Source organism: Ambystoma mexicanum, chromosome 2q, assembly GCF_040938575.1.
Source record: "Ambystoma mexicanum isolate Mex_15411 chromosome 2q, UKY_AmexF1_1, whole genome shotgun sequence".
Lineage (NCBI taxonomy): Eukaryota > Metazoa > Chordata > Amphibia > Caudata > Ambystomatidae > Ambystoma > Ambystoma mexicanum.
This window is the reverse complement of record NC_090924.1, coordinates 75,129,346-75,154,683: the sequence shown is the minus strand read 5'-3', so window position 1 is coordinate 75,154,683 and position 25,338 is coordinate 75,129,346. Positions and strand designations below refer to the sequence as shown.

The following is a 25,338-nucleotide window of genomic DNA, read 5'->3' as shown; positions in this document are numbered from 1 at the left end:
GGGCGGTAAATCCGCCATCCACCATGGTGTAAACATAGTTTACACCATGGTGGTAAAGTTGGTGTACTTACCGCCTGGGTCGTAATGACCCCAATTGTCTTTTAAATTGTTCTTGGTTTAGGATTGAATAATTGAACCCTCTAGGTTCCCTGTTTTCCAAGTGTTGAACAATCCTACTTACTTCTGGCTCTCTGATTTGCTCAACTCAGCAGGCTTTCCCTTGGATGTCTGCCAGTGTCCAGCAATTGGGTTTCTCTGGCTTCTGTAACCCTTTTGGCTTCTCCAGCTTAATTTCGGATTGAGTAATTGAATGTTCCAGGTACATTTTCTGGGGCTACCTAAAACATTCTGGCCCCCTGATTAGCTTCACTCAGCCGTGTCCCTCCCTTGGGCATTTGCCCATGTCCAGCAATCGGGTTTCTCAGGCTCCTCTAACCCTTTTGGCTTCTCCAACTTCTTGTAGAACTCTCTTTAGTTAAGCCCCTTTTGCTTTTGGAGTTGCCTAGTTCAGGGATGTAACCATCCAACCCACTCCCCGGCTTTACCTTTCCGGGAGTGCTCACTTCCCTTTTTCTGCCCGGCTCGGCAGTCGCTTCACTTTTTGCACGGAGACCGGGGATTTGGTTTCCCCGTTGCGGAATGGTCTCAGTGATGTTTAATGGGCCCCAGGTCCACCATGGCTACTGCATGGTCACCACCAGGCAACATGTCCCATCTCTATTTCCATTTCGGTGTTGTCACCCTTCACAACGCCGGCATTCTGGTGTCTCTCGCTCATGGCTGCTCTCTCTCTCCATGTGAACGCTGACTCTGCAGTGTAGCACACCTTGGCCCTGCAGGACGTTCCCATGTCAGAGGCTCGCCTCTGTATAGGATCTTCTTTCTCCATTTCAGCTTCCTCGTCGCTTTATTCTTGCTGCTTTACTTCCACAAATGTCACTGTTTAGAATATTCAATTCTTTAAGTAGTTAGCTTCACTGATAGTCTCTTGACGATTCCTCCATGAACTCATGCAGCTGTTCCCATATACTTGTGGGCCTTGCATTCTCTTAAATGCCTGCTTTATGACAATTCTCCTTAAAATAATTTCTCACACTCTAGTCTTGTATGTCTTTTATATTCTTGAGGGTTTACAACCCTTAGGTTTTGTATGACCTTATCCAAATTAGGAGTCCCCGCCCTCCTGGGTTCTTGGTATTGGATTCTCTCTTTTATGATTTTATGATTCTGTTCCCTTGACAGTCTGATTTCACAATACTTGTTACACTTCTTTGCTGTGGGCTCTCTCCTCTCTTCAAGCTTGAGTACCTGGGGCTTCTTCCTACCACCCAGGTTATTCACTTCCACTTTCTATCTATTTCCCAAACAGCACTGTTGGCCACGCTCTGTTGATTTGAGATATCTCCAATTCTGCTCACTTAATGTTTGTCTTTCATACTAGTGACTTTGAGAGTTTTTTCTCCTCCCAATGCATTGCCCCAGCAGCCTCCCGCCCCTCTCCAGTATCATTTCCAATGCAGGGGTGTAAGGGAGGCATGGTATCACAAGAAGACACTGTGAGAAACCTGAAGGTGTTCTCACTGGCAGTCCCCGGGGATCCTTTGTTCATGTGGCCAGGGGAGGGCATTGCGCTTGGATCGCGACCCTGGGGGCGGACAAGCAAGGGAGGATCACCTGGGCAAGGGGCTCTTTGGGACAGCGGAAGGAACGCCCTCTGGCGAGACGCAGTATCCCCTTTTCTGCGATACACCACTACCCGACAACCCCTCAAACTTTATGGGATATTGCCACCACTGTCCCATCCTACCCCAGTACTTCCCTTTAGGAAAAGGCAGGAGAAAAAAAACCTTTCTCCACAATGACACATCTGTTCCCCCTTTCTGACAATAACCTTTCCTTCTCTTCAGTGGAACACTACAAACCTCAATCTCTGTTTTCTTGTTGGCAAAGCTTTTAATAATTATTCAGCCGACTTTCTTCCAAAATCTGCAACTCACTACATTTCCCAGAATCCTCTTCATTCACCCTTTCCTTCAAATACTGCGAGGAAGAGGAAGCAACAAGGAGGAATAAGGATTATCCATGGGAATCCCAGGGCCATTGACTCATATGTACGACTGACATTTTGGCCTGCTAACGAGGCCAGGCAAAGTCAGGCATTCCCTGGAAACCATGCACACCTGAATCAAGTCACCACTCCCAGGAAGTATAAAAGGCGGAGCAGGAAAGCACACTTTGAGCGAGTCAGGGATGCTGGAGGGTGCCGGAGAGAAGGAGACAGCCCTAGTGAGCTGCAGAAGCCCTGGAAGACTGGGATCAGAAGAAAACCACCCAAACACTGGCCCTGCTATTTAAGAGGAGGCTGCAGTGTGGAGGAGGGAGCTGTACTTCCAGAAGGCAAGACCAAGTGCAGCTGGGGGTTGCCAGGCGGTACCTACAGCAGAACTCCTCCCCCGAGACAGGCGAACTCAGGTACTTGAGGGGCAGGAGGTAAGACCCTGACCTCATTGAAACATCCTCCTTGTGGCTCCTACAGCTCCAAAAACATGGAATGCCATTTTGGGGAGCTGTGAAGTGGGAGCAAAATGATCACAAGTGCATTCTGGGACTGAGTCCAAAAACATACCTTTTAAGATTGAGAACTTTGTGAGAAGGGTCCGAGCCCGGCAGAGGGAGAACCCTGTGAACTTTGTAGGAGGGGTTCGAGTCTGGTAGAGGGAGACCCTGTGAAATTATGTGAGAGAAACTGGCATCGGAGAGAGTGGTCTGGCGCCACAGGGGCGCTCAGTCAAAGGTCTCTGGCTGGTGCCCCCTTTCCCGAACCAGGAGAAACAAAAGGTACCAAAAGGCCTATCGGGAGGCTGGCGTGAGGTGTCAAGGTGGTCATACGAGGGTCAAACCAAACCCGTTGTACAGTCAAAAGTCTTTGACACTTTGTGGAGGCAGACGTGAACCCGACTGAGGGATGCCTGCGAATTGGGGTGAACCCTAACACACCATAGAACCAGTGGTCGAAGTGGGTGGGAGCGTTGCTTCTATACTTATTTTAATTAAGTTTTACCATTCCTATACTTTTATTTTAAAAAGAAACCGTTCCGGAACGGTTTTGTTTTAAAATAAAAGTATAGGAAGAAGTTGAAACTTGCACTTCACTGAACGTTCCCTTTAACAGCAGGCACATGCGTTTTGAGGTTTGTGTTGTGCGTGGGTGGGGCTGTGGCGATTGGGTCTGTGGGGAGCGGTGCAGGCCAGTAGGGAACATAGTTCCACTACTTCTTTTCGTACACTTCGACCACTGCATAGAACATTGTGATGAATGAACAGTGTGAAGCCTGACTGGGGGCTCTAGAGAAAGCCTGACTGGAGGCTGTGACCCGAATTTAGGTAAAGGGAAGAACCTTAGGGGTCTAGAATGACTTTCTGTTGAAATGTGAAGTGTGGCAAATGTGAACCCGACAGAGGGATGCCAAGAGAAATCTAGCGGAAGGGAACCCCTGCTTTCTGATGAGATTTAGAAATTGTCAACGCCTGGTTGAGGGTAACGCCGTGAAAACTGATATTGTGCCGCACAAACTTGCCATAGAATAACAGAGTGACCGAGCGAGACGTGATCGACCTTCAGAAGCCTCTGTTTAAATTCGCAAGTGCTTTGAGAGGCTAACGCTGAAAGAAGGATCGGAACCCGGTTGAGGGGGATACTAGGGTGAAGCGTATTCCCCCAACTTGAAGGTTACCAGAAGCAACTGTTTGTTTTGTTGGTTTGGACAGGTCAGTCCCTCTGAAACAAGAGACTTTGCATGCGAAGAGACTTGGGCACAGAAGGTCCTGATATTGAGAAAAGGAACTGTAACCTCGTGCCAGAGAAGCCCAGGAGTGTTCTGTGCTTAAGAGTCTTGCCTTGTCCCGTGCTAAAAACGTGGGGAAGGGAGACCCCGGCCATAACATTCTGACTTATCATTTTGTGAACACTTCTTTCTTTTCTTGTGAACATTATCCCACACTATTTTTGTAGTACAGTGCTAAGGATTGGCAACAGGTTTTTTTAGTATAGGCCCTTTTTATTTGAGTAAACTCCACTTGGACGGTATTATTATTATTTGATGGTCATAGCTTGCGCCCATCTTGGATTTAGGTTTAGATTAGGCGTATATCTCCCCAATTTTTACAGTTTAATAAACACCCCTGAACTGTGATCGCTTGTGTCTGTCTTGCTTTTATGCCATGCCTTCATTACAACACTGACACAAGAGTTGCAAGTTTCAAAACCTTTATTGTTAAATTCAAGGGGTTGGAAAAACTCCTGTCTGGTACTATAACTAAGATGGGAGTAATCTCAAACATCAAATATTAAAGAAACAGTCCTAGTCAGTCTTAGTCAAACAATAACGGCCTATACTAACTAAAACCTAATGCCACCCTCATTCTAATACAAACTGTGACGCTCTGCCTTCTAGAGCCTTCTTGGTCGTTGAGGTCTGAGCCACAAACTCACGGGTTAAACCTCTCAGTTTCTCATCACCCCAGTTCAGGTCACCCTTCAAGCTTCTACAAAGTTTCAACAAAGTTTTTCTAAGTATAGTATTTGGTCGCAGATCACTATACGTTCCCCTCAATCAGGCTCAACCCTTTTATCCTTGGTGGGGTTCCCTTCCCCAAGCTTTCTTCACATTCGACACATGGGCTTCCCTCTGTCGGGTTCGAGCCACCTTTTGTGTTTTGATTTCGCTATCGAAAACCTTTGAAACTGGCAGGATTTTTGCTTTCACCTCCACATGACCACTTTGACCCTCCCTTCTTTCTTTACTTCCATTTTACATATTTTCCGTCAGTTCCAATGCCTCTTAGAAAATATACTTGCTGCGTATGATTTGCTTTCATATCAATTGCTCCTAGATCAAGTCTTTCAAACTTTTCTGTCATGCGGTTTTTAGGTTATTTTCCTCCTCTACTTTCCCACTGCCTTTGCAGCTTTAAAACATTTCACAGAGACTTTCGATTGGGCAATCTCACTTTGCCGGACCACTCTGCTACTTCTGATTTCATATTCACAGTTCTTAACATTGAATTAACTTTCTCTCGCTGCTTATCAGTGCTCACGTAACCTTCATCCCGTGAATACTGTCGCAAGCATTTCAATTAAACACAGACCAGGCTTTCTTTGCTTCCTTCAACCCACTGGTCGTGTTAAGATGCTTTCCGTCTTTCGTGCCTTTGATGTAGGCGGTAAGGTTGTTACCACTTCTGCTTCTGCACCTCCCCAACTCTGCCGTTCACCCGATAGGGTATCTGGTAACCTTGTAGCACTCGGAGGACACTTTCTCCCTTCCAGCTGGACTGTAGTGTGCAATTCTCACAGCTTTTTGGAAATAATCTCTAGCCGGTGGCGCTGTGGGGACTCTCTGGCTTCCTGCCCCTTCTGTTCAACCACTCGGTTTGTCGCTCTCCTTTGCCTGGTTCGCCATCCCCTGGAGGAACTGCTCCTTCTCGTGCACCGCCTTGCTCAAAGTGTGCCTCAGTGTTCCATCTTTTAACCTTGTAGGGAGAGTTAATAGGTATTAGGTGTGCTTGATTAAAGTCCAGTGCCTGACCCTGCCTGATCTCGCTAGAGGTAAATGTCCAGTTTATTGCATGGGTGGTAATACTTTCAGCCTCAGACCTCCTCTTCCTTGGCTCAGTGTTTGTGTAGAAAAGTGGGCGGTGATTTGGGAAGTTGGAATATCATAAAAAATAGGATTGGATAGGGGTATTAGGAAAGGGGGAATACCGCATCCCACCATCGTGTGTCCCTCCCCCACTCCCTGAAGACCCATCACCCAGGCGATCCTCCCGCACTTGCCCACCCCCAGGGTCTGGATCTAAATGCGATGGCTGTGCCCTGGCCACCTGACTAAGGGATCCCCGGGATCTGGGCAATGAAACACCCTCTGGTTTTTCACAGGGGGTAGGGGGATGAGTATCCCTATTAGAGCCACCTTACAGACACTTTAAAGTTTGACCAATCCTGAGAATGTTCTTTATAGTTAGACCAATCCCAGAAGAGGACACCTTAACTAGTTGGGGAGTAAAAAAGCAAAGGTCCCATGCACGTTTTCCCACACTTATCCTTCTCTGTTGCCATGGAGAGAAAAGTGGAGAACCCGGGGAATTCACTTCCGGGAGAGAGTGGTATGTCTTGTGATGAAGTCCCCTGCCTTATTTTGTAACCTCTAGTTAGGTGATCTAGTGGCCCGGCTACCTCTCCAAACTACTTGATGAGGGCCCAAGGGTAGTATAGGGAGGATCACCTGGTCATCCCAAATGATCCCCTGCCTAGAAGTAGGGACCACCCACAGGCACAAACAAAATGCCAATTGCTCTTTCAGAAATGCAAAATTGTCTGTAAAATGTAAAACCTATGTGCATGCGCTGAAAGCCACATTCTCCTATTTCAAGATAGCAGACCAAACATTTAAAGCCGCGGTGTGCATGCCAATTATAGAAAACTCACAAATCCAACTATCATCCCAGTACCGGAATTACAATAAGCTATGTTGAATCCCTGCACAATCAGGTCACTCAGTGTCCTGGTCCAAATTTCTCATCTTCCGTGGTAGCTGTTGAACGCCATAGTTCCTCTCCGACCGCTCTCTGCACCCACAGACTACATACACTGTACATTACAGATCAGCCTAAGGAGAAAGGGGAAGTGGAGAAAATAACAGAAAACATAGGAGCTCTTCTTACTTCTTGCCTTAGCACCCTGTACAGGAATCAAATATGGGTTAATGCATTTCATTTCATACAATCACATTTTCAATCTGAATCCCATTGCTTTAACTTGCTTATACCCGTGATTCCTTCCTATCAAGGTATTGAATGTGATATTACCTATAAAAAAACAAAGTTTTAAAAATGAAGAAAATAAATAGCATATTGAAAATATTAAAATGACGCCAATAAAAAGAAAAAAAAAGAAAAATCCTGCTTGTTTTTTGTCTTTGCTTTATTTAATTGTTCACTGTTTATATTTTGCACCTTGGTGAAAACCCTTAAAGTATATTGTTTTCCAAGACAGCAAGTTGCCTTGGTTACTTCTCTATACTATAAACCTAATGGTGCGCACCTAAAGCATACAAATGCCAGAATTGGGAAAAAAACAAATGACCGAAGGCACTCCTACACGCACATACTACCAAAAGTCATTATGGTGTTTACCACTCATAGTCTTGCAACCTCGCTGGGGCTTTGGGGGCGGCCATCAGGCTATATCTATGGAGCCGCGGGGGTGGCAGAATTGTCTCCGATTCACCTCCCCCATCCTGCTCACCTTCCCTCCGGTCTGGCGAATCTTCTTCTTCTGATATCTCACCTGGGCAGCCATCTCTGGTATCTTCCTCTTTGACCAATGGCGCATGGTGGTGCTGCGTGGGGCCTTCTCATCCTTGTGGTTGATCGCTGCCATGCACCCACACCGCCTCAGGCACCTTCTTGAACAAGGATGCGTTTCTCGTGATGATTTGCTGTCCTTTGCTTGCTGTCACCATTGATCCTTCAGTCTTCATCACCTTCCAGTGTCGGTGGTCATTCCTCAACTCTAGTTTTGATTTCGTGGGGTTCTGCAACACCAACACTGTGTCGCCTACCTTGTGTCTGGCTTCCCCGGTGTTTCTCTTGTGACGCATGTGTTCATTGGCCACCACTCTCCTTTCGTGAGTCAGTCTTCCGTCAATGTTGTCCACACCCTTGCTCGGGTGATGGGGAATGGAGGACTTCACCTTAGTTCCGTACACGAGGTCTGCCGGGGGTACATTGGTGGAGCTGTGAGGTGTCACCCGGTAGTTCTGTAAGAGCCGGTATAGGTCCACCTGCCAGTGGCTGTTTTGACTTTTGGAGATGCATAGCACCTTATTGATTGTCCTCATAAATCTCTCCACATCCCCATTAGCTTGTGGCCAGCAGGGGGTGATGTGGTGGTATTGGATATGGAGCTCTTCATTGTAGTTCTTTAACTCTGTCCCCTGAAATGGTGGTCCGTTGTCTCTCTTAACACGTTGTGGTATACCATGTGTTGCAAACATTTTCTACAGTGCGGGGATGACCGTGTCAGCCGATGTTGATGTAACAAGCTCCACTTCGAGTATCGTGAGTGGTCGTCAATTGCATGCACAGTACAGAAATCGATACGGATGGTGTCCCACCTCGAGGATCCGCGTTTCGCCGATTGGATCGGTTCTGGGTGTGGGGGTGCACCTGTGATTTGGCATGGGAGGCAGGCTCCAATGATGTCCTCTACCTTTATGTCCAGATGGGGGAACCACACCTGGTGTCTTATCCTGGCCTTTGTACGGACCATCCCTTGTCATCCCTCGTGTGCAAGGGAGACGATCCTGTCCTGTAAGCTGCCTGGAATCACTATCCGTGTGCCTCTTAAAATCAGACCCTCGCTGGTGATGGATAGCTCCTGAAACGCCGGGAAAATTCCCATTGGGAATTCTTTGGCGGCAACGTGCGGTTGTGACATTCCAAAAAAACACATTCCAATCACCCACTATGAGTACAAGTCGAGTTCTACCCCACACTTCCCTAGCCATGACTCACTTCCTCCCCCGGAAGCCCCTCTTCAATCGCCTCACCTACCTATCTACCCCCGGTCTCACCTCCCACCTGGCGCACCTCACACACCCCTGGGCAAGTCTCCCATCACCTCATATTTACCCTTTCCACATGGCACCTCACCCCACTTGTCGCCTTCCCACTGCGCTGCTGCCTGTCTCCCAACACCTCAACTAGCTCTGATAGCCCCTACCACGTGGCACCTCACATCCCTTGTCCGCTTCCAAGTACGCTGCTGGAGGCCAACCTGAAAAAAAGAGTTCCTGGGAGTAGGAACATACTGATAGGTAAGTACTGGGACAAGGAAGAGTAGGACTAGAACTAATGAATATTACCGCTAAGTAATCCTGGCAATGGTTTGTTTTTGGAAATCTCCCATGCAAAGATCGGCAGGTATTGTGTTGCCCCAATACTGGCTGGATGTGTCCTAAACACGTTGCTGCTATCCTGCTGTGAAGTAAATGGTTGTGCAATTATAATTTAGAAAGCAATTTACTAAAGAAAAAAGAGAAATGTATTACTATAATTAAAGGTGCATGCTTTTTTTTATTGAATAATCACATTTACAATGCTACTTTCCTCTTTAAGGAAGCAGACGTCACCATCTCGTTTTGTTTAATTTGCTACATCTTTTCAGGGGTGACAGTAACCAAAACAAGCAACGGCAACGCCAATAGTTTCTGCTTTTGTGTAGGCATGGCGCAGGCCTTTTCCAGGGACTGCTATAGTGATACAACCTGGCCACAGCTGGTAAATGGTATGATGATGACCTGATCATACGATATCAGTGACTGGCAAATGCCTTTCTAATACCTGAACGTACCAACACGGCTGCCTTTGCTAGTGTTTGCTGGTCACAGGGCGGAAGTGCAAGGAACAGGTGCAAGGTCACACATATAGCCTGTGAATCAAGTGGCTGCAGGCACATTTTTTTAAGATGTTTTTACTTCATTGAGCTCATTTACAGCTTCCACTAAATCATTAACACCCAGAAAACTGCTTAAAAACAACACTCGTGGACCCTATACTGCACAAAGGGTGATATAAATGGGTGATGGCTATAGCTCAAAAAGAAGCCAGGTGGGAGTGTTTTGGGCAGGGAGGGGCATGTGGTGGGTTGGACTTGCCAAAGTGATTATCATGGCCCTGGCTGGCAATGGGTTGTTAAAAAGCCAAATATCCACAAGCTGTTTCAATCCTGACATCCCATATCCCCTAACTTTATTCCAATGCCATAGGCGGCGATAATGTGCCACCTAATAGCCAGAACTTAAAAGTAGATTGGAGTCACTTTCAATTTACTGTAAAGACTGTGTTAAGTAAGAACACGTTCAACCGATTTTACTTTCTTCTTAAAAGAAAAGACAGATCTGTAATTTGTATTAAGTGTTGTCCCAATTAGGTATAATGCTTAACAGATTGAGTTTTTAAAACGACTTTTTCCTTAGGTGCGTTCCAGAAATTGCACAAACTTAAACAGTTCAGGTACTGGTTGTGTGACATGAAACCGATATGAGGCCTCACTGTCAACAATATAGCCAAACTCCCCAAACGGACTGGCACTGGCAGTGCTTTTGCACACAGTGTGGGCGACTTGCACATGTCTCAGGCTGATGTTGTACAGTCATTGAGTTTGCCCTGTGAACTGTCTATGGCTCACTAATTGCAAAATAAAATTTAATTCAGCTCACCCAGCGGTCACAATGCAATGCGCCCTCCGGCCCTCCTGTCAAAAGATGGGGGGGAACAAACCCCCCCCGTAACCCACTATAATTACGCCCATGGTGGGAATACCTCTATTCAGTCGGTGTGAGGGTTCTTGATGTGCATGCGATCGGTCGGGTTTCCCCTGTCTGACTTCTGCACCAGAATTGCCCAGAGTACGACTGGGCTTGCGTCCACATATAGCTCCGTGGCTAGAGCTGGGTCGAAATAGGCCGACAAAGATTTTTTGATGTTCTCAAATGCTTTCATGCATTGTTGGCCCCATTCCCATTTGACATTCTGCCTGGTGAGTTCACAGAGCGGCTCCGACATGGTGGCCATGTTGGGGCTAAATCTGCTGCAGAATGTGACCATCCAGAGAAAACCGCCTACTTCCATAGGTGTGGTTGGAGGAGATTCTTCTTTCATATCCGCTACCTTCTGGGGGTCTGCTGATACCCCTTCCTTGTTGAACACGTAGCCAGAGAAGATGATCTCCTCTTTCATGAACTCGCACTTAGCCCTGTGAGTCCTGCTTTCTCTAACCTGTCGAGTACTGTTTCTAGACAACGTAAATGTTCCGCCCTGTTTTCCGCGTGGATGAGGATATCGTTGCTGATGTTTAGTACGACAGGAATGCCCTGTATTACTTCCTGGATGGCCTGTTGAAAGACTTCTGCCGCAGAGGATATCCCAAAGCTTAGCCTCTTGTAACGCTGCAGGCCCAGGTGGGTTGAGAAATTTGGTATGTACCTCGAGTCCCGGTGTAAATTGAGCTGGGGATAGCCGGCGTTGAGGTTTATTTTGGAGAAAATATTCAACCCTGTTAGGTCCGCGATGATTTCGTCCAGTGTTGGGGTAATGCGTCTCTCTCTCTTTATGGCAGCATTGGATAAGCCCATATCTATGCATATCCGTACCTTCCCGGGTTGTTTGGGCTTTTTTGTGACAACCATCGGGGAGACCCAGAGGGTTGGGCTGGTAACTTGCTCGATGAGACCCGCCTTCTCGAGTTCATGCAGTTCTTTGGCAACAATATCCCTCATATCATACCAATAATATCAAAAGGGGTTCTTCTGTTGCAAACTTCCCTTGGTTGCACTGTCTTATCGATGTGGAGTTTGATCAGTTTCCTTTTGAGGAATCCAATGCCCTGTAGAATCCTCAGTGTTTTGCTAGTAGACTGGGGATCTCTGTGGAGTCGGTTACATCACAGATGAACTGGATGAGTCCTAAGTTCTCTCTCTGCGACTTCCCAATTGAGTAGGGACTCTATACCGGCATTGACCACGTATATTTTGGAGTTGCAGGTCGTGTCACCTCTGCTCAATGTTGTTCAGAATTGCCCCACCACTGGGAGCGGTTTCTTGCTGCCATAGGCGAACAGTTGGGTAGCTTTGTGTTTGAGGATGGGCTGCGGGCAAGGTTTCCGGAACATGCTTGTGGGCATGACGTTCACTGGTACTCATGTGTCGATGGTCATCAACGTCTCTTGTGCCTGTATGTTTACAAGGCATTTTGGTCCCTTCCTTTTCTTTTTCTGGGTGTTGTTTCTTTGATCCAGGGCCGATATGAGGTGGACCTTTCCTTTTTTCTTCAGTCGTCCTGCTACGATAGTTGTCGCTGCTTCTTCTTCATCCCTTGATTCTTCCGTCGATGAGTTATTCTCAGTTGCTACTAAGCGTGTGTCTGCCTGTTTCTTCTTCCTTGTAGGGTGTTTCGTGGGTGGCAGCTGTGGGTGTTGGTTCTGGCCTGCCGATGCTCTGCAGACACATGCATAATGGTCTCTTCAGCCACAGGCTCTGCACGTAGGCCCTTGTGCTGGACAGTTCCTTTTGCAGTGATGTGCCCCTCCGCATCAACCACACTGCCATCCAGCTCCGATGGGAACTAGAAGCATCAACAGGAATCATCCAATCGGTTGCAGTTAGAAGCGGGCTGAGGGCTTCCATCATCTCAGTAGAGCAATTGGTAGAAAGCGTGGTGGCCATTTTAACAGGCCCAAAATCGAATGTGGGCAAATCCAAATCTCTATATTTTTCGGCAGGGGTCTACATGTGACATGAGTTTTACCAGTCTACTACACCTAGAGTACTTTCTGTATGGCAGCCGTTATCAGAAAGAAGACTAAGACCATTATTTTTCTTATGGGTAGTTTATTTAAAGAGAACGTTTACAGGATAGGCTAAATAATAAACACAAAGGTTTAAATCCAACTCCAAGAAGCACCTGTTCTGCCAGGTTCTTGTTCTGCAATCAGCGCCCTCCTAAAATGCCATCAGGGTGTCACAAGCAGGTTATAGCAGGTAATAGCTCCATCCTATACCTATGGGCACAACGCCATTGGGCTCATTGGGCTCCAGCCTACTCCCTGCGAAATTCAGGCAATTTCTGAAGGAACCTGCTAACCTCCAGAATAGTCATCATGAGCAGGAAAAATTCCAGACGATAAACCAAGTCTGAGTCTACGCAATTACTTTCCTTTTGTAAGCAGCAGTGCCTTTCGTAGGTTTTAGTCTTTTGGCAATTGGCACTGCAATGTGGCATTTCCAATTGAAAGACCCCCATACTGCTCCAATTAACTAGCAAGTCATTGTCTGCTTCCAAAAAAATTAAAGCCACACAATAAAGCTCCCCTTTAAATAAAGTTTATATCCATGGTGTCTACTAACTTTACATGTAAAAAAGGTTTTGCTTTTATGTGGCTATCAAAGGTTCTTAACATCATGGAAACAGCAAGCATAGATCATGTTCACTATGTCGTAGCATAAAAAGCATGTTATTTAGTCTTGTATAGCACACCTCACATTTTGTGGGTTTCTTGAAGTTTCAGGATGTGTAAGTAGTAGGGTAGAGGACTAAATAGGAGGATGACAAGTATGCTTTGTTGCAGATCGAAAATAATAAGGCTATCTGTAGTGTGTGCATTTTAGATATACTGAGACTTGCCTGGGGCAAACATTAATGTGCACTTCAGGTTGCTAATGTGAATTGTGTGCTTTCTATGGTGTCTATCAGAGCAGTGTTTATTGAGTGTAGATAATTGTGTTGGTGTAGCTATGGAAGGTTTGTGGTGTATTAGGGGAAATTTACTATAAACATTTGTCTTTGGGCGGTGTATACGTTCCATTGTGTCAAACCTGGGTGTCATCTTGGACTCGTCTCTCTCTCCATCTCACTTCACATCACCGACCTTGTTAAGAAATCTCACTTTCAGCTTCACCTCCTCAGATGCAGTCGCCCTTTACTCGCCTTCCCCCAGGAACACAATGGGCCTCATTAGGACCCTGGCGGCCGTGGAATGAACGGTGCCGGTAAGGGACCGGCAACGTTCATTCTGGGCCCTTCATTACGAGGTCTGCTGCGGGTCCCGCTCAGGAAGCCTGGCTAGACCAGGCGTCCTGAGCAGGACCCGCTAGCGGACCAGGATGCTAACAACGGGCCCGTTGTTAGCATCCTCCCCATTCCCATTGGCCCCAATGGGGCTAAAATGGGAATGGGGATTCATTTTTACCACGCCCAAAAAAGGCAATTACTGGGTCCGCCAAGGTCGGCATGACCTGGTTATTGCCCTTTTCTGGGCTCCAGTAAAAAATCATTGCCTTGTTGTCTTGTGGCGCACTTTTGATGTATGGCCGTCTTACAAATGTTCAATAAACAAAATACATAAAATAACCTGTGTTGTTTTGCAACTGGAGTTATGTCGATGGGTGTTGTTAGGCCAAGGAAGTCTACGTCAGGTAACACTATGCTACAGCACAAAACCAGGGCCCACAGTATTTATTCAGTTTCTTGGGACCTTCCTTCTGACTGACCATTGACATCTCAAAGACACTGCAACTGGAGCGCCACTCAGTCTTACATGGGATTATAGTACACACCAGCTGGATATGCACCATGAATTATGAACTGACAAAGCCAACCATACACCACATCACAACCAAAGTACTTCCATGTGGCTTGGTACCATCAAAATGGGCATTTTATTTTTAAAACATATCATGTTTTTGGCAAAGTCACTGGGCCAATGTGCATTAAATTGCATCAGTGGCTGCTAATTTGACACTAGTTCCCACAAACATTCCTTTCAGACAATAGGAATGGTGCACCACAAAAGTAAATTTTCACCACCCACACAAAGTTATTAATGGTAGCCCCTCTCCTACCATTTGACACGTTAGCCTTGCCCCTGCAAAGTTTTGGTCTAGTTGCACCCATGCCTAAAGCCTGAGTGTTCATTCCTTGTTACAGGTTTAAAGGGTTCCCAAATCCTCCTTTAAGGTGTCTTTTGTTGTTGCCTTAAAGGAGTTTTCAATACCCAGCTTCTCTGTAGCTCTAAGTCTCTCTCTTCCGCAAGACTCTGGTAAATGAGGACTATGATGCCTTCAGTACTTGTGGCAGATGAGGAAATCCTGGGACGAGGGAAAGACAGCAGGGAAGAGCTTGGACTACTATCACTTTGTCTAGGGGCTCCTGTAGGGAATTGTCTCTTCATTCTCCTTCGGTTCCTGGCTTCTTTCCTTCTGAGCACCACTCTACTCCTTCACCGGTTCTGTCCCTCCTTGATGATACACCACATGCGTGTACCTCTATTCATCATGGGTCCAACCCCTTCAGATCAGGGTTTTTGACCCATAACCTGCCTCGGGCTAGACGTGTCCTCTGGAACCTTCCTCTTTTCTCTTTCAACCTGTTGTACTCTTGCTGCTTCCCTTAACGCTCCTATTACTTCCTCCTTGCTTCTAAAATCCCACTTTCTTAATGGCTCCTATCACTTACCCTCATGCTTTTCTCCTAGCAACTCTTTTTGACATCTCAATCCTACGACCTCTGTGATTTTCACCAAACTCCTCCTGGTGTCTCATTCTTCTACCACCATTTTACTGTAAACAGTCTTCTCCTCATTGCTCATTCCTACCACTGCCTTTACAGTGTTCCTTCTAAGCTGTGCGCATGTGCGCTTGCCTAGCTTACCCTTGGGAGCCACCTTCTCAAGAACTAAAAAGGCACAATCCACAGCAGTTTTATGTTGGTTTTAATATGAATAACATTCTAACACCGGAATTTCCATGGCCAATGTTGCCTCAGCAAAAGTATCACCTATACTATGTAACCCCACTGTAAACTCAAATAGCGGCTACTGACTGCAAGCAAGCAGGCAGGCAGGCAGGCAGGCAGGCTACTTAGTTGTGTAACTTCATACCATGATTCCTATTCTTTGTACATAAGACAAATAGGCGCTTTGAAACAGTACTCTTTCAAGTTAACGCATTATGAAACTCATATATGAATTTGTCTTGTAAGGATTTTGAGTAGGCCAATATTATGCTCAGCCTCTTCTACTTTAGCATTGCTAAAGTTACCTTATATGTGGAAAGCAACATTGCTATATCATCTAGTTGGTCTACAAGGGGCTATGGGTATCGAATATGCCTGGCACTACTCATACATAGCATAAGAGCAACAAATATTCAAACAGCTACATTGCTTTCCACAACCTACATGCTTTCAAAGTTTTTCGAGTTAATTTGGGCATGGACCTTAACAAATGCAAGGGTAATTCTCTGTTATACAAAAAAGGTTTCACTGAGCACTTGTATAATCCTACCCACAATATAAGGTGATGTTGCAAACACTCTGGTTTTCACTGCTAAATAATTGTGTGCATGCATGTTCATGACATTTTCTTAAACTGCCCATAATATCACAGTCATGCTTTAAATATATTTTCCTTCCAAGGTATTGTGCCTATGCAAATATCCCAACAAATGTTTTACTGCTACAATCCCTCACTTTTTACAGAGATCTGTCAACTACTTTTGGAGGCCAGTACACGATCTGGAGGTGTGTGGGGAGGGGCGCAGGAGAGCACGCCCGAGATGTAAAGAACTAATCAGCAGCTTTTAAAAAGACATTCGAGTGGTACAGTACAGTGAAGGAAATAAGTTGTTTATTTGCATTAAAGGATAGTCAACTCGAATAACAGTCTAGAAAAATGCACCGTCTGTTTTTACTATGCTCAGCTGCTCAGGGCTTTTCAATATAATCAAGTTTCCTGTGTTTAGTGCCTCTAGAATCCTCATTCCTCCAGTTTATCTGATAACAGTGAACTGCTGAAGAAGGGCCTCTAGTTACAGAAGAAGGTACTCCATCTGTTGCACTCAGAAGCATTGCTGCCAATAACTTAAAAGGCAAATCTAAGCGATTTTCTTCAAAGGTGGCGTCCATAAAAACCCTCAGTAAAGTTCTTACTTAATTGCATCTAGGCTGGGACAGGAAGGTAAAAAAAAACAACTTTAGCCTGTATTATGTGCCCAGTCATTTCACTCTCTATGCAAGGGTTACAAGCAGGGATCTGATCAGATTGTACTCCCTACTTGAAATCAAATGATCTTTCAGAGAGTAAAACAGTAATTAGCTTTGCCAAAAGGTTTATTAACAGATATCCTTTTCCTCCTTAAAACTCCTCTTGAGATCAGGCAGCCATATTATTAGAGTCCCTTTCTATGCTAGTGCTCTGCTGGTCACCGATTAGAAAATTGGAATGGAACATCGTGGGAAGAAGCAGGGGTTAGGCTCTGATTTGTTCATTGTTTCCCATTTTTTGTTCGGGCAAATGTTCCTGTTTTCTGGGAGTGAAATTGTGTGGTATGTATGCATCTGTAGGGCTGGTTTTCACAGGACAATGTAATATTGATCGTAGGCATTGTCACAGGAATTTTGATGATCATACTCTGTGGTGTAGTGATTCTGATGCCATTATCACCCTTACATACATTATAAGAGGCATGCTTCTCGCCCCGTGAATAACTTCATTAAAGTGGGACATGCGCTTTTATTGGCATGATTTCTGGCACACTCATTTTAGCTGCCATTGTTTTAACCGGCAAATAATGTATCATGTCTGAATTTTTTGCCAGCCACATCACTTGCGATAAGCAATATTAGTTTTTTGTAATACAGAGGAGTGTTTTTTTCAAATTGCATAAAACACATTCTACATTGTCTCTGAGCAGTGTGAACAAATTACTAGCCACAACTGAAACTACTGTTTGTACTCAGCACACAATGTTTTTGTGCATACACATGTTTCTATATATAGGAGTAACTTTGCTAGGTACTGTGGCAGATTCTGAAGTCTTGGACTGGTTGATGAGCTTGCTTTATAATCACATAAAAAATGTACCTTTTACACTGATTTACAAAGAACTTCAGAGGTTGGGGAGGTAGAAATTCCCCTCCAAACTCTTTCCAGAGATGATAATAATGCACGCACGAAAGCCTACCACTTCCGCACTTAGAGAAAAAAATTTAGAGGGAACATTGGTCACCAGCCTCCTCCTGATGTCTCTCTCCAACCCACTGCCTTTTGACTTTCATCAGCCTCCTCTGGATGTCTCACTCCTATCATTTCCCTTTGACTGTCACCATCCTCCTAAAAATGTCCCACTCATACCATTTCTTTGTTGTTCACCCTTCCCCTCAACTTTCTGTCCAATCTCCTTTGCTGCCACTTCCTCTTCTGCTACAAACTCCTTCCATCCGCCAATCACCTTCAAACTCCTTCCAACAGCAAATGTTTCTAAAAATCCACACTAACAGACTGAGCTGGTTTGCTTTTATAGGGTTACATCTCCTACTGCCTGGTTGGATTCTTTGTGCGGGTTTAAACCTGAGGCCAACAGTAGGTGAGGGGCTTTGATAGGTTGCTGCCAAGTGTCTGAAATGAGCCAGATCAAGCCATTATTTGGCATTCTGCCATTTTGGAATTCACTCTTCCAGTTCTATGGCCGGAAAAGCATGAGAGGTGCACAGCCCCTTTGAATAATCAGTATGCCAGAACAAAGCTGGGAAATACGTTAAAAGTGATTCTAGACACCCTGTGCATGAAAGAAATATTAGGTCACTTTGAAATTGCAAGTCTATATCACCCATGAATAAAAACGCATTTGGAGGACAATGGGTTGATAATACTTTATTATGTGCAAGTAAACGCATTGCAGAGAAAACCTCTGTCTTTGATATAGGTTCTGCTTAATGCAGGGCTCACCTTAACAGTTACAGCGTGCTCCTGATCTATTTCTTGTTGCAAAGCTGAATGCTGTTTAGGCTGCGTGAATACATTTTCTCTCTGGTACTTTCTGGCTAGTGAGGTCGTCAGGCTCTCTCGTAGGGGTAGGACGTGTGCATATGTTCCTCATGTGACTGTCTCCTGCTTTGTGACGGGTACTAAGAAGGGGTGGTCAGGGGATATTCAGCACACTAGCAAGAGTGATCACTGGGATCCTTGGTAATCCAACTAGATGTTTGCAGAGCTAAGAAAAGTTGCAAGTTCAATGGAATGCACAATCATGTGACTGCTGGCATATATATATGTGGCTGTATCTCTCCATTTCTGCAAGGACATTGTAGGGGGTTCAGTGGTAGTATAGAGTTTGAACTCCTTTATTTTGAAATCACCTCTGTTCTGGATCTATGTGATGACTGTGACCACCATAATTGCGACGGCTGAAAATGCAGTTTTTTTAACCCCCTTGGCAGCACATGCATATGCGAGGTAAACCCCTGCAGCTCCCCATATTACAATTATATTATATAGCCCCCCACATATACACGTGGTGTAACGGGGGTCTAAAAAAAACAAGTCAGAATTTCGGCGTTCGCAATTATGAGGGCGACATTTTGGGCCATTACCTTTGTTCTTCCATCCATTTCCCCTTCCTCTCATTTTGTATTATTAAAACTATCGATACATAATGTTTTTACTTGGATACATGTTAATACAGCCCATGTATGTTATAGTTGTCTGTGCTGATTAGTGATAATTTACATACATCACGTAGGAAAATGGAATAAGAATGTATCTGGAGATTTGTTTGATACGGTTTAAGATTCACAGATATTATTTGATGAATTTGAAGATATTGTTGTTTTTTCTGTGTTTAGAAGTACATGTTTACCATTCTAAGATGGCCAACAATGTTACCATGTAGGCGTCACTAAAGGAGGTGATGTTATTTAAGAGGTAATAATCGGGAATTTCTACCCTTGACAAAGGCTCAGGAGGGGTGAAATGCATTGGGAAGTGTAAATATCTATGAAATATTTGATAATAAAGAAGAGTGACAGGGCCAGCGTTGTGGCCCTGTCAATGGGGGTGGGGCGGAGCCCACCGAGGTAGCCCACCTCAACCCAACACAGGTGCATCAATGCAGGCAGGCCCCCTCCGCACCCCTCCATACTTGCGGTGATGGCGGCCACCAGGCTGCAGAAGCAGCACAGCAGCCGTGGGAGACATGCACTCTGGAGACCCCGGAGATCGCGGTGGCATCCCTGTGAAGGGGTGCCGCGGACGCCACACACAACACTGGCCGGAGGTCATGGCAAGGTGATGAACAGCACCAAGGGGTGCCATGCTATTCACAACACCAGCCGGCTACGGCAGACTGTCTGCTGGAGTCCACACCAGTAGGGGACTTGGGGGGGCTGCTAGCCCATATTAAATAATAAATAAAAGGCATCTACTGAGGCTTTTCCTCCACTAGCCCATCAGGGAATATTATTATTTCAAAAGGGCCCATGGAGGCCTTCCATGCAACGTCCATGGACCCCAATGGGGTGCATGTTGGAAAAGGGCGGAGCTTACCAGCCCGTTTAAGCCCTCCCATGGCATTCCCCTGTCACACCCCCTGGAGCCAGGTAAGCTGTTCGTTATGGTAAGTTGCCAGGGGGTGGAGTATTTAAGTAAGCCTGTGTGAATGCTTTAGTGTGGGTTAGTTGGGCGAGTACAGGAGGTAGTGGAGGACGTCCGAGAGACCAGAGGCGAGAGCGAAAGGAATGCAGAGTAGATTATAAGGAGGATGTCTGTGGAGTGTTTCAGTGTGAAAGTTGAGAGTGTGAAAAGTAGCAGAGTAGGAGCAGAGGAAGCAGAGGGGGGTAGTAGTAAAAGTGGTGGAAAGGGAAAAGGGTGAACAGGGAATCATACCCCTGGGTTCTATGACAGCGAAAGTAGTGAGTAGTAGTATTAGTAGCTGGGAGTAAAGATAGTAGGTAGCAGGAATAGCCGGGTGGTGAGTGAGAGAAACAAGTAGTAGAGTGGTAATTGGTAGAAGGCGATAGTAAGTGCTAGTGAATAGAAGAGTCTGATAATAATAGTAGTAGGAGGGTAAGGTAGTACAGGGATGCGGTTAGCAATGGAGTAGGAACAATAACAGAGAGTGGGAAGAACGACAGTGAGTGGGAGAACTGAAGTAGCTATTGGAGTAGAATAAAACAGATTATAACTAGGGAAACAGTAAGAGACTGGGAAGTAGTGAGAGGAAGGAATTAACAGAGGCAGAGTGGTAGTACAAGCGATAATAGGAACAGGAGTAAGAGAAGAAGTAAGATCAAAGGGTGGAAGCGGAAAGGCAGCATGAGAGATCGAAGGGACAGTGAAGTGGTGGGAGGAGAACATCTGAAAGAGAACAGTACAGAGAAGGGTCAGGTATGGGTGGGTGTGAATGAAGTTATCTGATACCGGGTGGAAGAAGGCACCATCCCTACTCCATAAGATTACATTTGTGGAATAAGGACCAAGAATCCCTAGAAGACCCCTAGTGAGAGAGGTAGCCATCGTCTTAAGGACAATATCCATAGTCCCAGTCACAGAAGATCACAGGTTCCACTGATCAACAGCTACTCACATCCCCATTAGGGATGCCTGGAATCGGGAGGTTGGGATAAGGCCAAGGAAGTCGAGACAGAGAGGAATGGCCCTAGTGCCACATCTCCCAAGAGGGCCCGTTAGGCCCCAAAGTACCTAAAAACCTGAAGACATTCCAACCCTTTGTAAATTGAATAAAAACCCTTGGACTTACTACTGGAGTTAGTGTGGTTCTTTGTGGCGGGCCGCCCGACGCATGAGCCTATTTTTAATATTACACTGGTGTACTCCACATTCTGCTTGTGTCACAATAACCTGTGACAATTCCTTGATAAGGTGACATTTTGAAAATGCCCAAAGACTTGTCTTTTCAAAATGCAGGTATAGTTTCTGGTTGGTGGTTTCTCTGTCCCATTAAACTACCTTAGTGACAACAGTCCACCTCTGGCAAATGTGCACTTAATAGGAAGTACTGAACATACCAAAACATAACTTTATTTAAAAACAGATCTTCTGTGTTCAAATCTACCACCTTCAGTGCTACTCTGTTTTGAAACGATATTTTTTTTCTCCGTTCCTGATTTTTATGCAAGAAAGAAATCGGAGGTTGAGTAGATTAGACAAAAATGATACATGATGCCCATTTTAGTGACACACGCTATATATTTACTGCAGTCTCCCAGCTTGAGACTTTTTCATATTCACATCTTCCAAGCGCTTATTTACAATCATTGTGATGTTTCATAGCAACCAGTACTCCTTTATCTTGCATACATGTTTTAGGCCTTATGTGCATCCCAAAACTAAAACCCATAATATGAGCGTGCGTTTGTCACTCAGGTTTGGGGGTAATAGTCTCAATGATTTTGATGATATACAGTATGAATGAGTAAACTAAGAATATGTTTTTAACCCACAAATAAAATCTCAATGTTTTTCAAGCCATTTGATGAAAGATTCAATGTTTCCCTTTACACTCTTTGATTTGTTTCAGATATGTTTAAGTCACGGGCAGAACAACTCAAGATCATTAATAGTTTTGACAACTAATTTTCTACAATTAAAAATATTTTCCACAACATATACAGGTATATTAAGGTCTCCAATGATATCTTGCACATGAAATGAGATTTGAGGCACATTGGCATTATTACAATAACTTCTTAAGCAAAATAGTTGGTTTTTAACAGTCTTTTTGTCAATAATCAATGCAAACACATAAAAAAGAGACTTGAAAGACTACAATGTATCTCAGAGGTAGAGCTATGATTGCAGATACATTTTCAATTATTATCTTTATTAATCCAATAAGACATTCTGTTTGTTCGTTTTCTAAATATCACTGATGCAAGGAAATGTCATGTTAACTGGAATTTGCAAGCACAGAATGCGAGTTTCTATTAAAGAACATTTTGAAGCTTAACAAATTACTCACCAGCGAGATCAGCCAAGTGACCAGAGCATGGTAGATGTTGGCAGCAGATACTGCGGTCTCCTGGCTGCGCCCACCAGGGAGTCCTACACTGGTCACATGTCCGCAGCTGGAAAGCCAAATGGTCATAAGGAGCATTTCTTGCTTTACAGCGATGGCAGTTGGCAACATGCTGATATCTGGCAGATAAGATGCCTCCTATAAAATAGAAGTAGGGTGAATAAAGAGAAGAGAAGGGTGAAAGAGGTAAATGGTCTAAATGCAATAAATAAAAGGAGAAAAATCGGTGAGGAACAGGTGAGATAAAGAAGGCTAAAAAGGAGTGGAGAAAAGATGGGAGAATGAAATGCTAAAATAGAGGAGGTATATTTTGATAAACAAGGGAAAACAAAGGCTGAGAAAAAAAATCAGAAGGGATTTGTAAGGAAGGCATGGTATCAAAGTAAGACAGACACAAGTGATCAAAGATAAGGGTGTTTATTGAACTTTATCAGGGGTGTGAAAAACGCCTATCTAAACCTAAATCTAAGATGGAAGCAAGCTAGGACCATCAAATAATAACACAGTCCATGTGGAGTCTACAAATAAAAAGTGTCTATGCAAAAAAAAAAAAAAAAAAACGATTGCCAATCCTTACCGCTATGCTACAAAATAGTGTGGGATAATATTCACAAAAAGAAAGAAGTGTTCGCAAAATGATAATTCAGGATGTTTAGGCCGTGGGCCTCCCTTGCCCAGGTTTTTAGCATGGGACAAGGCGGGTTACTCGAGCACAGCACACTCTTGAGCTTCTTCGGCACAAGGCCACAGTTGCTTTTATCAACATAAGGGCCTTCTGGGACCCAAGTCTCTTTCGTTCAAAGTCTCTTGCTTCAGAGGGTCCTAATGTACCAGAAACAACAAACAAAAGTTCCTTTCCAAATATTCAAGTCGGGTGATTTACTCTTTGCCCTGGATCCCCCTCAGCCGGGCTCAGACCTTCTTTCACAATTAGCATCCCTCAGTCGGGTTCAGACCAACTTTAATTCTCTGGCATCCCTCAGTCGGGTTCACATTTGCCAAAACAATATCTTTGCGGGTGAGTTTTACTGTCCACCCTGGATCCCCTCTTCGGGGGTCAGATCCTCTTTTACCCATCAGTCATTCTCTTCCGGGCTCAGACCAGTTTCAGTTTGTAAGCAGTCGAAGACTTTCGAATGTGCACAGGATTCAACTTAACCCACTGCAGGACCACTTCAATTTCACCATTTAATAATCTTTCACTCGCTCTGGGGGGTACCAAACAGAGACCTTCAAGTGAGCACCCACGTGGCGCCAGACCACTCTGTATCTGGTACCTATTGTGGTTTCACAAAGTTCAATAGCAGTTCTTTGTTCATACAATGTTGCTGCTTGTGACCTTGAGCATAACTCAGTCTGGTCTGCTATCAGTTACTCTTGACTCACCGTCTGTGCTGAACTTATTGGCGTTGCTTTGCTGTCAAAGTCCAGGACAGTACCACAGTGGCAATCGCTTCTCCCCGCCTTGGCAATCAATGCGGGAGGGCCCCATGTACTTTTGACACACGCTACACCATTTGTCCGCTGTTATTCCTGGTCTTATGTTTCTTTTCCTTGAAGCTTCTTGAAAGTCGCAATCCTTTCTTGAAAAGGGCAAGGGTAACTTCCCTCCTTGTCGTCCTCTCTGGTCTTGCCGCCTTTCTCCTAGATTTAAACTGCCATCCCAGAATAACTGCTTCCTCGTGCATTTGGCCTTGCTTAGAGTGTGCTTTCATGCTACGGCCTTTTATCCACGTGGTGAAGTTTGATGGAAGGCAGGTGTGTATCAGTAATTGCCTGACTCAACCTGACCCTTGTGTTGGGAAATGTCAGGTATACAGCTCTGGTGTTTGTCTGCTGTCGCTCACAGTGAACTGTCCGTGAGGAAGTGTTTGTGTCGGAAAAGGGGGGGTTGAGTTTCTAGTTATCCTACCTGGTAGGATGGGGAAAAGGTGTCATAAGGAAGAGGATACCGTGTCCCACCCTTCGGTGTCCCACTTCCACTCCCCGAAGACCCCCCATCCAGGTGATCCTCCCGCACTGTTCCACCCCCAGGAAATGGATCCAATAGCGATGGCTGTGTCCTGGCCACCTGGATGAGATATCCCTGGGGACTAGCAGGTGAGACACCGTCAGGTTTCTCAAAGTGTCAGATGAAAAAAGGAGATAAACCAAGGAAACACTGAAAATGTGGAGGATATGAGCAGTTGTGGAACACGCGACATGGAAAGGCACAAGAAATATGTACAGGTGGAAGAGGGCAGAAGATGAAACAAAGTAAGGACAGAAGGATGAAGGAAGGAAGGAGGGAAGGAAGCAAGGAAGCAAGGAAGCAAGGAGAAACAAGTAAAAGTAGGAGATCGAGTCGGGGAAGGTAGTCATGTGACAAAAGAACAAGGTAAAGGGTTGAAGGAATGGGGCAAAAAGCAGCCAAGGATGGTAGAAGATAGGAAATGGGTTGGAAATGAAGAATGGAACAAGAGTGGTGTACTTAAGGTTTTACAATCTCCATGTCATGAAAGCACATGCTTATTTTAAAACAAGCCCCAAACTTACATACTTTTAAGTTTCTTTATCATATGGTCTCATGCAATTAGAAGCACATCCAAAATATATAATTTAAATACATTAAGAAATTAAAGGGTCAATTACTGACACAAGCCCGAAAAGCGTTAATTTAGAAAGCTCTAGGTAAGATCAAAGGCACATAGTTAAGATAAAGATGATCATTGCTCAGTATGGAAAAGCTAAGATTACTGTGGTCAACGAGGGAACACATGCTCTGGGGCAATGTAAGATTAGGTGGTGGTCAACGTCACCAGATTGCCTATACAAGCAGCAAAGAAGGAAATGCACCATATATTGGTACCGGCCCTGAATTGTACTGTATATGCTCCTTAACATCGCACACTTTTGGGAACCGTGA

At 45.0% G+C, this 25,338-nt stretch overlaps 1 protein-coding gene across 2 annotated transcripts in view; it reads right to left on the bottom strand.

Moving 5' to 3' along the window:
• The window catches only part of DNAAF8 (dynein axonemal assembly factor 8), a 1,512,143-nt gene that overhangs the window by 981,921 nt on the left and 504,884 nt on the right, over nt 1-25,338 (bottom strand). For both annotated transcript variants that reach the window (XM_069646874.1, XM_069646873.1), the window contains exon 10: nt 22,377-22,571. In XM_069646874.1, the coding sequence (XP_069502975.1) occupies nt 22,377-22,571 (195 nt within the window). The remainder of the gene's footprint in view (nt 1-22,376; nt 22,572-25,338) is intronic.